Genomic DNA, 13,053 nt, shown 5'->3' on the forward strand with positions numbered 1-13,053 from the left:
ATCTTTAGTTTTTCCTCTTCTTAAGGTCTCAAAGAAGTCCTGCAAGAAAACGCCTCGCTTGTTTCCCCCCCCACACAATAGGTAATCACAGTATCGCATCATCTTTTGCACAAATCTGAGCAAGAGTATGCTGGGTAGTTAGTGCTGTGAGAGATCAAGGCTAAAGCTTTTTTTTCCCCCTGTTGCTGAGGGTCATGGTAGCTTTGAAGTGCAGATGGTTTCTTAGTTCTCAGATTACAGGGCAATATAATAGAAGTTTTTAAAACTACATAAGGATGGGACAGGGTAGATAGAAGCAGCCTAGTTTCAGTAGTTGAAGGATCAAGAATGAGGGGCCAAACTTACAATGTTAAATGCAAGAGATTCGGAATAGAGGGCAGGAAAAACAACTCGAGTTGTGAAGCTGTAAATTTCACTTCCAGGATTAGTGGTTTAGACAGAAACTATGTCAACATACGAGCTTAGATTGGATAGGTGGATGAAGGAAAAGAGGATGAAGGGATATGGGGACAAGGTGGGTAAGTAGGATTACAACTATTTGCTCACGTGGAGGGTAAACGCCAAGACGGACTGGTTGAGCTGAATGGCCGGTTTCCATTTTGTAAATGATATATATAAGCTGACAGAGCTCCTTTCAGTACACAAAAACAATTCTGCTCTTTGATAGAAGAGAATACAAATGTCGAAGCATAGAAGATAAAGAAAGACTTGCATTTATATAGCGCTTTTCATGACCTCAGGATGTCCCAAAGCGCTTTACAGCCAATTAAGTACATTTGTTGAAGTGTAGTCACTTATAATGTAGGAAAAACAGCAGCCAATTTGAGCACAGCAAGGTCTCGCTGATAGCAAATGAGATAATAACTAGATAATCTGTTTTAGTGATGTTGGTTGAGGGATAAATATAAGCTCGTTTAGGCAGCTAATAGGCAGAATAGACCATAAATAGTATTATTTGAATAGGCTGATCAATGCAATTCTCTACCCTGCTCACCTAACTAAATGTTTTGGTCTGTAGCTTTTCAAAACAAATCAGCTACTGTTTTTTCCTATTTGCAACTTTTCAATGAGGTATCCAAGTGAATAAAGTCTCAAACAAGAATCATTAATTCATTTATCTCAAGTACTTTCCTATAACCTGCTATTTGATATATTATTTGCAACCCAGAATCCTGGTTAATGCAAATAATCTTAGACCTTTCCCCAGTGCAAAACCTAGCCACTATTGAGTCACAAACTCTACAAGAAACAAGTAGCACATCCCATAGTAGAACACTACAATTTTACTATAGAACAAAGTTTCACCTACAGAAACAGTTTAAGTGGTGAGAAACTGATATAACTTTACAGTTTCTATAAAACAATACTTATTTGAGGTCAGCTAAGATAAAATGAATCAGTCAATCTTCCTTCAGATCGCATACCCTTCATTCACACAACTTACTCATAGCTATGTCACAATCACATCCTCTCCATGCCACGCAATGGGCAATTAAAACTTTGCTTCTTGCAATTACATAACATAAATAAGAGCAGTAGGCCATATGGCCCCTTGAGCCTGCTCCGCCATTCAATAAGATTATGGCTGATCATCGACCTCAACTCCACTTTCCTGCTCGATCTTCATATCCCTTGATTCCCCTAGAGTCCAAAAATCTATCTGAGTCTTGAATTCACAGCTTGGGCAGAGAATTCCAAAGATTCACAACCCTCTGAGTGAAGAAATTCCTCATCTCAGTCTTAAATGGCCTACCCCTTATCCTGAGACTATACCCCCTAGTTCTAGACACTCCAGCCAGGGGAAACAACCTCTCAGCATCTACCCTGTCAATCCCCTTCAGGTCTCCCAAGTCCAATCAACAACTAGTATCTCTTACTTTTGATGGCTACACTAAGCCCTTTTTCATTTACTGAGATGTATAGACTCACTATCTTCTCTTTCCCACATTACAACAGTGATTACACTTCAAAAGTACTTCATTGGCTGTAAAGCACTTTTGAGTCCGGTGGTCGTGAAAGGCACTATATAAATGCAAGTCTTTCTTTTCGCAAATGAAACATCTAAAATTGTTGCCTCTTTTGTACCAAATATTTAATTTCATCTTGTTAACTCTTAATTCTCTAAAGTTCATTCAAGACTTGAATACTGTTCTCATAGAGGGTCTTCTAAATCCTCACATTTCTGGACAGAATACAAGCAAAATATTGTTGTAAAATGTTAATCCTTCACTGAATTCTAGGTCTATCTCTATATCCTCTTCACAACCTTTCTTGTCTCTATTTTTTCACTACTACTATGATCAACGCTCCTCTGAATTTTCTTCTTTTGCTCCTAGTAAACTGAGAATGTGGGAAAAGGAACAGCATGTAGGACAGTGAATTTGCAATGTGTTGAAGTTAAGACTCATCACAATACCTTCTACTAAAACTCATTCCTTCCCAGCAGCTCAAAACTGTAAAACTCATGTTGCTCAGTTTCCTTTTTCTCTACAATCAACAGGGTTTAAAATCCTAAGCACTACTTTTTGAACGAGCTTGTCATCTCCCAACCTGGGTAAGATCCTACATTACAGGCCTTTTCCCTTCACATAGGATTTCTCAATGAAAGCCCCCCCCCCCCCCAAAAATGTTTTTTCCCAATCCAAAAATAGTTTCCATACAGCAACTCTGTTGTATTGCCTTCAGGATAATCTTTATTGTTTTGAATCTGTATGAAAGTAACAGCAGTGTCAATTTGCAAAATTAGTATTACTGTCAAATTTAAAAATATTAAATTCAATTGAAACCCAATGCCCATTAAAATGATTTTATAAATTATTTGGTGGAGTTTCAGTGTCAATTATTGACCTTTATTAATTCAGACAACTCTTTGGGGCCATCAAATATTTATACATTTCAAATCAAACACAATCTCATGTTAAAAGAAAATACTGCAGATGCTGGAAATCTGAAATAAAAACAGAAAATGCTGGAGAAACTCAGCAGGTCAGGCAGCATCTGTGAAGAGAGAAACAGAGTTAACATTTCAGGTCGATGACCTTTCGTCAGAACTGGAAAAAAGCAGGACATTGAACAGATTTTTAAGCAAGGGTAGGGGCTGGGAAATGGTGGGGGGGGGGGGATGAAAGAACAAAAGGGAAGGTCTGTGATAGGATGGAAGGCAGGAGAAGTTAAGAGACATTAAGAGATATTCAAGGCAAAAGGAGATGGTAATGGGACAGGTTAAGAAACAAAGGATGGCTCTAGATGAAGTGTAAATTGCACTGGCAGAATGAAAGACAGCTGCCATGTGGGGAGAGAACAGAAGGCACAGACAAAAAGTGTGGATAAAAAATATATATATGATCGGGGCCAGGTTATGATCTGAAATTGTTGAACTCTATATTGAGTCCAGAAGGCTGTAAAGTGCCTAATCGAAAGATGAGGTGCTGTTCCTCGAGCTTACGCTGAGCTTCAGTGGGACAATGCAAGGGGCCGAGTATGGTGAGGTCTGAGTGGAGCGGTGAATTAAAGTGACAGGCGACCGGAAGCTCGGGGTCCCCCTTACGGACTGAACGAAGGTGTTCCGCAAAGCGGTCACCCAATCTGAATTTGGTCTCCCCAATGTAGAGGAGACCACATCGTGAGCAGCGAATACAGTATACTAGATTGCAAGTAGTACAAGTAAATCGCTGTTTCACCTGGAAGGGGTGTTTGGGGCCCTGGACAGTGGGAAGGGGGGAGGTATAAGGGCATGTGTTGCATCTCCTGCGCTTGCACGGGAAGGTGCTGGGTGAAGTGGAAGGGATGTTGGGGGTGATAGAAGAGTGGACTAGGGTGTCGCGGAGGGAGCGATCACTACGGAATGCTGAAAGGGGAGGTGAGGGGAAGATGCGTGCACCTTTCTGATGTCAAGTGAGAAATTAATACCTTGTATGTCTGCACCAATATACAAGTTTTCACAACAGAGAAGAATTTTCCAGAGTATATTTTCCCTTATTGGCCCTGGTGGTTTTTTTGCCTCTCCCAGTTGATTATATGGGGGTGGGGAGGAGGGAAGGAGTATTTAGTCATGATGATCTGGCCATCATGGTATGGGGCTGGCTTGATGGACCAGCTGGTCTTTTACTGCCCATCAAATTCATATGTTCGTATCAACAAACCATTTCTTTAAATCAAACCATCTGCTAATTAAATCAATGAACCAATCTGACTAAGATCAAAAAGGCATCATTTAAATCAAGTAAACAAAAAAAGAGACCACACACAGGTACATTTTGTTTCTGTTTGAAATCCCTTTATTTCCTTCATCCCAACAAGACATGCAGTTTCTGTAACTAAGGAACCAGGCAGCTGACCTGGTGTCAGACCTCTGCCTATGTCACTCCTCAGCCAATTGCTAGCAAATACTGATGGTGTCCGATTTCTCCTCGTGAGGATGCGCCTTCCCACAGCAGTACAACTGAAATCATGAACCTAGTGGAGGCAGGGGAATATAAATACATTCTGCTACTCTCTAGCACCATCCAGTGGCATTCCATCATTGTCCAGGAGCAACATTCAAGTATATTTCAGTGTATTAGTCAGAGTTGGATTCAATCCAAGCACAGGTGCAAGTACAGGATGCCAAGTACTGTGTTATCTAGTTTTTTTGATTATTCATTCCCGGGATATGGACGTCGCTAGCAAGACTAGCATTTATTGCCGGTCCCTAGTTGCCCTTCAGAAGGTGGTGGTGAGTCGCCTTATTGAACGGCTGTAGCCCATGTGGTGAAGGTTCTCCCACAATGGTGTTAGGTAGGGAGTTCCAGGATTTTGATCTAGTGATGATGAAGGAATGGCGAGATATGTTCAAGTTAGAATGGTGTGACTTGGAGGGGAATTTGGAGGTGATGGTGTTCCCATGCACCTGCTGCCCTTATCCTTCTAGGCTTTGAAGGTTGCGGTTTGGAGGTGCTGTCGAAGAAGCCTTAGATAGTACACACTGCAGCCACAGTGTGTCAGTGTAGGAGGGAGTGGTCGTTAAAGGTGGTGGATGGGCTGCCGACCAAGCGGACTGCTTTGTTCTGGATGGTGTTAAGCTTCTTGAGTATTGTTGCAGCTGCACCCTCTAGGCAAGTGGAGAGTATTCCATTACACGTCTCAGTTGTGCCTTGCAGGTGGTGGAGTGGCTTTGGGGAACCACACACTGCAGAATACCAGCCTCTGACCTACTCTAGTAGCTGTGAGTAGTTCCCCATTGCATTTACATGTTTAAAAAAGTCACTGCTCAAGTAAAACAATAAATAAAATGACAACACATTTATTAGTTTCATAATTTTTGAACAATGAATCTGACAATAATCATAATGAACTTAAACACAAACTATTTTGCCCCATTATAATTCAGCAGGATTCTACTCCATGCAAGTGATCTGTAATCTGCAGAAATTCCCCAAGAAAACATAAAACTATTGATATAGTGATTCCATAGGAATTAAGAATACACAAAATAATTCATATTCATTTGCATACAAATAGCTTAAATGTTCTGCTAGGCTTTTTTAAGATAATGTAGTATCAATGATCAAAATGCTGAAATCTGTCTGGTTTCAATTTTTAAACTAATGTACATTTTAGCTTTGCATTAATATGAGCTTTATTTCAAAGTCCGCTAGCCCCCTGTCAGTTATTCAGATCTTTGCCTGACTTTTGGGAGAGTCTACAGCAAACCAGGTTGTTCCTATTGCAGCAGCATCCTTATAAGTTAATATGAAAATTGACCGTCAGGAAAAGAACAGCTGATCCATCAAATCTGCCCCACATTCATGACGACCAGAGCATGATGATTATAATCTGTAATGAGGGAAGCTGAACAGCTTTATCTTCAAAAGTGACAGATAAAAACAGAGACTTTGCAAGGTCCCACTGAACCTCTCCTACAATCAGAAGCAAGCACAGAGCAAAACTGAATGAGCAGACCTGTGCAATTCCCAGCCACAGAATATGGATCCAGTTCACTCTTCAAAGCTGATGGCTCGATAGAAATGTCTACTCACTGACGCCATATTTGATTAATGATGCCCTGCTGTTAAACAAACTGCCTGCACAACTTAACATAGCATCACCAATACAAAATAATGGTTCAACAGAAAATGCTGGAAAAACTCAGCAGGCCAGGCAACATCCGTGGAGAGAAATTAAAAGTCGACGTTTCGGGTTGAAACCCTTTTTCAAAACTGGAAAGGAAATAAAATGGATCAAAGGCAGGGCTGTGATAGAACAAAAGAGAAGTAGAGACATTAAGAGGTATTCAAAACCAGACGAGGTGGTAATAGGACAGAGGAGACAAAGACGGCTCAGATTAGGTGTGAAGTGTACTGGCAGGATGAGAAACAGCTGCCATGTGGGAAAGAGGGAAAAAAAAGGAAAGGGGGGGGGGGGGGGGAAGGGAAGACCTAAAACAAAGGGGTGGAAAAGAAATATATAAGTAAAAATGTAATAGGGGCCGAGGTTATGATCTGAAATTGTTGAATTCGATATTGAGTCCGGAAGGCTGCAAAGTGCCTAATCAGAAGATGAGGTGCTGTTCCTCGAGTTTACGGTGAGCTTCCGTGGAACAATGCAAGAGGCCAAGGACGGTGAGGTCCGAGTGGGAATGGAGCGGTGAATTAAAATGACAGGCGCCCGGAAGCTCGGGGTCACCCTTACGGACTGAACGGAGGTGTTCTGCAAAACGGTCACCCAATTTGCGTTTGGTCTCCCCAATGTAGAGGAGACCGCATCGTGAGCAGCGAATACAGTATACTAGATTGCAAGAAGTACAAGTAAATCGCTGTTTCACCTGGAAGGGGTGTTTGGGGCCCTGGACAGTGGGAAGGGGGGAGGTATAGGGGCAGGTGTTACATCTCCTGCGCTTGCACGGGAAGGTGCCAGGCGAAGTGGATGGGCTGTTGGGGGTGATAGAGGAGTGGACTAGGGTGTCTCGGAGGGAGCGGTCCCTACGGAATGCTGAAAGGGGAGGGGAGGGGAAGATGCGTTTGGTGGTGGGATCACTTTGGAGGTAGCGGAAATGGCGGAGGATGATCTGCTGAATGTGGAGGCTGGTGGGGTGAAAGGTGAGGACAAGGGGAACCCTATCGTTGTTCCAGGAGGGAGGGGCACAGCAATATTTTGCTATCAAAATAATGGTTCATCAAATTAGATCTTACACAAACCAAAGTTTCAAGCTGGGATTTTAAAAAATGACACCAGGGCTAGATGAAATGGCTCTTATTCCTTAATTTTTTTAAAAACAATAACATTCTCTTAATATGGATCTGGCTTTCCTTCCTTTTATGGATCATGTTTAACTTTCAGCCATGTCTGATAAGTCTGCTGATCCTCGGGAAGTTGCAAGAAGATATTGTTCAAACCAATAAGCCTGGTTTGGTAGTTCCAGACTTTTCGAAGTAATCGTGCAGATAGTTACTGACACCCTTTCCAGTGTAATTCAGATTACATAAGTGTTTGGAGTTACACAAAAACCATCAGTAGCTCTGGAAGCAACTCTAGCTCATGGACTGCCATTGCCTGTGCTTGGTTGATTATAATGGATAAATATCCAGAATTAACCAAGGCAGGGACTCATATAAAAGGTGCATTTAATTATTGAGGAAACTACTCAGTTTCACCCAAGACCATCGTTTTTTTTTGTTCTGATGTAGACATCTCCAAACAATAGACATAGTTGTTTCTACAACCTACAATAAGTGTTTTTTTCCATAGGACTGGTGAAGAGAACACCTCACCTGGAAGGGAATAGGACGTAACCAATTCTCCTGTTGTAGCAGCCAGGATCCATAAGTTTCCATCTGTAGAGATCACAGCAACTAATGTTCGATCACTAAGATCACAGTTGGTAAAAACAAATGGAACTGCATATACTTGTTTGCTGGTTTCAAACTTCCACACGAGATCTCCATCTTCATTCAAGCAGTACACAAAACAGTCATAAGACCCACATATTATTTTCTGATTTGCTGCAGAAAAACTGTAGATGCATGGTGAAGAAAAGATAGGGCCCCCAGTTGAGAACTGCCAAAGCTAAAAATCAATAACCATGTTAAAGAGAAGAACAAACTTGGATTTATATAACACATTTTATGTCCTCAGGACATCCCAGGCTGCTTCACAGACAATGAACTACTTTTGAAGTGTAGTCACTGTTGTTTTGCACTTGAATGCAGCACAAGGCAAAGTCCCACAAACATCAGAGAGATGAATGATTATGCTTTAATGAGGTTGGTTGAAGGACAAATGTTGGCCAGGAAACCAGGAGACTGCTCCTGCTATTCTTTGATAACTAGATCTTTTACGTCCATCTGAGGGGACAGACGGGGCCTCGGTTTGACGTCTCATCCGAAAGGCGACACCTCTGACAGTGCAGCACATCCTCAGTACTGCACTGAAGTGTCAGCTTAGATTATGGGCTCAAGTCTTTGGAGTGGAGCTTGAATCCACAACCTTCCAACTCAGAGGTGATAGTGCTACCACTGAGCCAAGGCTGAGTAAATTAATCTAGCATGCTCAACAAATTCACCCATGCACTATTTCTGACAATGTCAACCAACCTACTTTAGAATTATTATACAAATTAGATACACCTGGAACAAAAAGACCTGGCACCTCGAAGGATTATTTAAATTTATTTTAGATAGTGGTTTTAAAACGTGACAAAGTTAAGGTAGATACTAAATCAAAATACTTGTTAGGAACTTAAATGTCAGTTCAAATCGTACCTGATCACCATTATGGCTAAAGCATTGCAGGCTCCCATCAACACAACCAATGTACACAGACTGAGAAGTACACTGTGGCGAAGAAAATAAAGGCTTGCCACAGGAACGTTTCCAAACTACACTCCCAGTGTCCTGAAATAATTTTTAAAAAAATCAGTCTAAATGCTGCTGTTTTTCCTTCCATGTTCATTAATGATTGCTGAAAAATGGTCAGTTATATCTAAATTCATTTCCATTTTTAAACATGTGAATATATGTAATGTCCCTTATTATATCCTTAGTATATCATTAAGGAAGTGGTAGCAGGACATTTAGAAAATCATAATATAGTCAAGCAGAGTCAGCATGGTTTTATGAAAGGGAAATCATGTTTGACAAATTTGCTGGAGGATGTAACAAGCAGGGTGGATAAAGGGGAACCAGTAGATGTCGTGTATTTGGATTTCCAGAAGGCATTCGATAAGGTGCCACATAAAAGGTTACTACATAAGGTAAGAGCTCACGGGGTTGGGGGTAAAATATTAGCATGGATAGAGGGTTGGCTAACTAACAGAAAGCAGAGAGTCGGGATAAACGGGTCATTTTCAGGTTGGCAAACTGTAACTAGTGGGGTGCCACAGGGATCGGTGGGAAAGCAAATTGTGTGGAGGACGCAAAGAATCTCCAAAGGAATATAGATAGGCTAAGTGAGTGGGCAAAAATCTGGCAGATGGGAGTTTAATGTGGGAAAATGCGAGGTTATCCACTTTGGTAGGAAAAATACAAAAGCAAATTATTATTTAAATGGGGAGAGATTACAAAATGTTGAGGTAGAGGGATCTAGGGGTCCTTGTACATGAATCACAAAAAGTTAGCATGCAGGTACAGCAAGTAATTAGGAAGGCAAATGGAGTGCTGGCCTTTATTGCAAAGGGAATGGAGTATAAAAGTAGGGAAGTCCTGTTACAACTGTACAGGGCATTGGTGAGACCACACCTGGAGTACTGCGTGCAGTTTTGGTCTCCTTATTTAAGGAAGGATATACTTGCATTGGAGGCAGTTCAGAGAAGGTTCACGAGGTTGATTCCGGAGATGAAGGGGTTGTCTTATGAAGAAATGTAGGAAGTCACACAACACCAGGTTATAGTCCAACAGCTTTATTTGAAATCACAAGCTTTCGGAGCGCTGCTCCTTCGTCAGGCGAAAGCTTGTGATTTCAAATAAAGCTGTTGGACTATAACCTGGTGTTGTGTGACTTCCTACATTTTTCCACCCCAGTCCAACACCGGCATCTCCACATCATGGCTACTTATGAAGAAAGGTTGAGCAGGTTAGGCCTATACTCATTGGAGTTTAGAAGAATGAGGGGGGGTTCTTATTGAAACATAAGATTCTGAAGGGGTTTGACAGGGTAGATGCAGAGAGGATGTTTCCCCTCGTGGGGGAATCTAGAACTAGGGGGCATAATTTCAGAATAAGTGGGCACCCATTTAAATCGGAAATGAGGAGGAATTTCTTCTCTCAGTGGGTCGTGATTCTTTGGAATTCTCTTCCCCAGAAAGCTGTGGAGGCTGGGTCATTGAATATATTTAAGGTGGAGTTAGACAGATTTTTGAAGGGTAAGGGAGTGAAGGGTTATGGGGCGCAGGCAGGGAAGTGGAGTTGAGGCCAAGATCAGATCAGCCATGATCTTATTGAACGGCGGAGCAGGCTCAAGGGACCAAATGACCTACTCCTGCTCCTACGTCTTATGTTCTTATGTATATGTTTCTTTTTCATGCTTCTCATACATCCAAGTGTACTTATTTATCTAAATGGAAGTTTGATATATTTGGTTATTTCTGTTCAGCCTCCTTCCTTTGCAAGCATCAAATATTCAATGTAAACAGTATAAATTCAAATCATAGTTTATCTTGCCATATTGTGAATGACGTGAATTCTTTACAATGTCTTACATTATAAGTTGCATTTACACACTATGTATTTTATAGAATTTGCATTATTTTGACAACTAATTAGGATGCTCAGATACACAGGCATAGTATAAATTGATGAGATGGTATGGTGTAGCACACACACATCATTTACTGATTACTTATTAGCCACTTACTGGATTGACAGCTACCAATGATTCTCCAAGGGTTGCTACATAGAGCAGCCGTGGTGATTTGTTTAAACAAGGAGTTGAGAACACAGCACCTCCTCCACAGTGCAATTTCCAGACACACACTTTACCCTACACACAGAAAATAACAAGACATTTTGAATGTAAAGAATTTTAGTTATAATCAATGTTCCCTCTAATTTTTTTTTGTGCGCGGTCCCTTTATATTTGCTGCGCGACCGCACATGCGGGGTATCTCCTCCAGCATCAACAGCTCGCGAGCTGCCTGCACGGGACTTCCCGATCAGTGGGCGGCCGCGCGCCCACATAGCTCAGGGGAAATTGTTGTGTTATGATACTGAAAATTACTGGATTTGCATCTTTAGGATATCAATTAATTGTCTGTTTATAAATAATGACATAAATCACAGTTCAGCTTGAGAATTTTGATACGGTTATCCACTGGAATACTCTCTTAGGCAGACCAAATCATGCTCAAAATTAGCTGACAAAACTTCCTGAGCCTCGCTAATCCCAATCTAGTCCCAAGGTCACAGGATTTAAATTTATGCTTAATGCAACCCTGCTCTGAGCCCAGATAATAGGGAAGTCCCATTATTTAGCAGTGTAATGCCTTACAAAATTAGATATACTATATATACTTTCACCTCTGTAGTGTCACCCATCGCCGCCCCTGCCTCATCTGCTGCTGAAACCCCCATCCATGATTTTGCTACCTTCAGACTCGACTATTCCAATGCTCTCCTGGCCAGCCTCCCATCTTCCATCCTCCGTAAACTTCAACACATCCAAAGATCTGCTGCCCGTATCCTGTCGCCCCAAGATCCCTTCGCCCATCAGCCCTGTGCTCCCGGTCCAGCAATGTCTCAAATTTAAAATTCTCATCCTTATGTTCAAATCCCTCCATGGCCGTGCCCCATCTTATCTCTGTAACCTCCTCCAGCCCTACAACCCTCCAAGAACTCTGCGTTCCTCCAATTCTGACCTCTTGTGCATCCCCGCTCCCTCTTTGATCAAGTTTTATTTACCTGTCCTAATACGTGGCTCGGTGTCAAATTTTATTTGATAACACTCCTGTGAAGCGCCTTGGGATGTTTTACTACGTTAAAGGCGCTATATAAAATGCAAGTTCTTGTTGTGTAGAAAACATTACATGTGATTTGTACCATAATGAACTACAGAACATTTCTGACTAATACACAACAATGATTCTCCAAGGGTTGTTCTAATGTATGTATGTTTTCCAAAATCAGTTGTTCAAAACAAGTTTTTAAATTGCAAACAAAGCAGAACTGCTGAAATTCTTACAAGAATGTCCAAAGCGTAGACGTGCTGGTCATGTGATCCAACAAAGACCAGTCCCAGGTCAGGATCCACAGTAGGAGAACTTTTCACTGAATTCCTAGTGCAAAAAATCCAGTATGTTTCCCCATCACTGCCTCTTAGCACACAGACAGAGCCATCATAACAACCTGGATAAATAAATCACACAATATAATTACCACCAAGACCTTTTCACTTAAGAATAATTTATATATGGAGAACTGAAAATGGAAAATACCTGTTGTGTTGTGACAAGGCTCTGAATCCCTAGATACAGTGGAGTGTTTTACAAGAACAACAACTTGCATTTATATAGCACCTTTAACGAAGTAAAATGTTCAAAATCGCATCACAGGAGCGTTACTAAACAAAATTTGACACAGAGCCACATAATGAGATTTTGGGGCATTCGGAGGATGCGAAAGGTGCTGTATAAATGAAAATTTCTCTTTCTTATGGGATAACTTGTTGGTGTCCTGTGGTGTTGCAGGTGGGGTGTCAAGGTCAAGTGCAGTATGCAGATCAAGTAGGGTTAGCAGGTGGGAGGGAAAGTGAACCAAGGTGGGAGAGACGAAAGAAGGTGGAGGGGGGAGGTGAGGAGGGCGGATGAGAGAGAAGAGGAAAGGAGAGAGGAGAGGTGGGAAAGGGGAGAAAAGGTTTAGCATATTTTGACACCCTGACACATCCATTGTTTTAATATTTGAAACCAGCTTGAAAAACACACTTAGCATTCTGGGTATCCTAACAGGAGAAGTAGTACACTAATTCTGTCTATGTTATTCCCTCACGTATATTGAAAACAGCTCACTGTTATTTGTTGGTTCTCCTGCTTCTCCTGTTTTCAAGGATCAGAGCAGAGGAGAAGCAACACAAACTGTTTTGAGATGT

General features: G+C 41.5%; 1 protein-coding gene across 2 annotated transcripts in view; it reads right to left on the bottom strand.

Annotated features, from left to right (window-relative positions):
* Positions 1-5,265: 5,265 nt before the first annotated feature.
* Positions 5,266-13,053, bottom strand: part of aasdh (aminoadipate-semialdehyde dehydrogenase) — a 50,629-nt gene continuing 42,841 nt past the window's right edge. The window contains exons 11-15 of one of the 2 annotated variants that reach the window (XM_085970432.1): positions 12,151-12,314; positions 10,828-10,953; positions 8,739-8,870; positions 7,749-8,043; positions 5,266-6,197 (exon numbers count right to left, since the gene is read on the bottom strand). In XM_085970432.1, coding sequence (XP_085826558.1) covers positions 6,127-6,197; positions 7,749-8,043; positions 8,739-8,870; positions 10,828-10,953; positions 12,151-12,314 — 788 coding nt within the window. In that variant the 3' untranslated portion in view covers positions 5,266-6,126. Of the gene's footprint in view, positions 8,044-8,738; positions 8,871-10,827; positions 10,954-12,150; positions 12,315-13,053 lie in introns of both variants that reach the window. The other variant, XM_085970425.1, reaches the window with a different exon arrangement.

Source organism: Somniosus microcephalus, chromosome 2 (assembly GCF_052327205.1).
Source record: "Somniosus microcephalus isolate GS21.2 chromosome 2, FLI_Smic_1.0, whole genome shotgun sequence".
Lineage (NCBI taxonomy): Eukaryota > Metazoa > Chordata > Chondrichthyes > Squaliformes > Somniosidae > Somniosus > Somniosus microcephalus.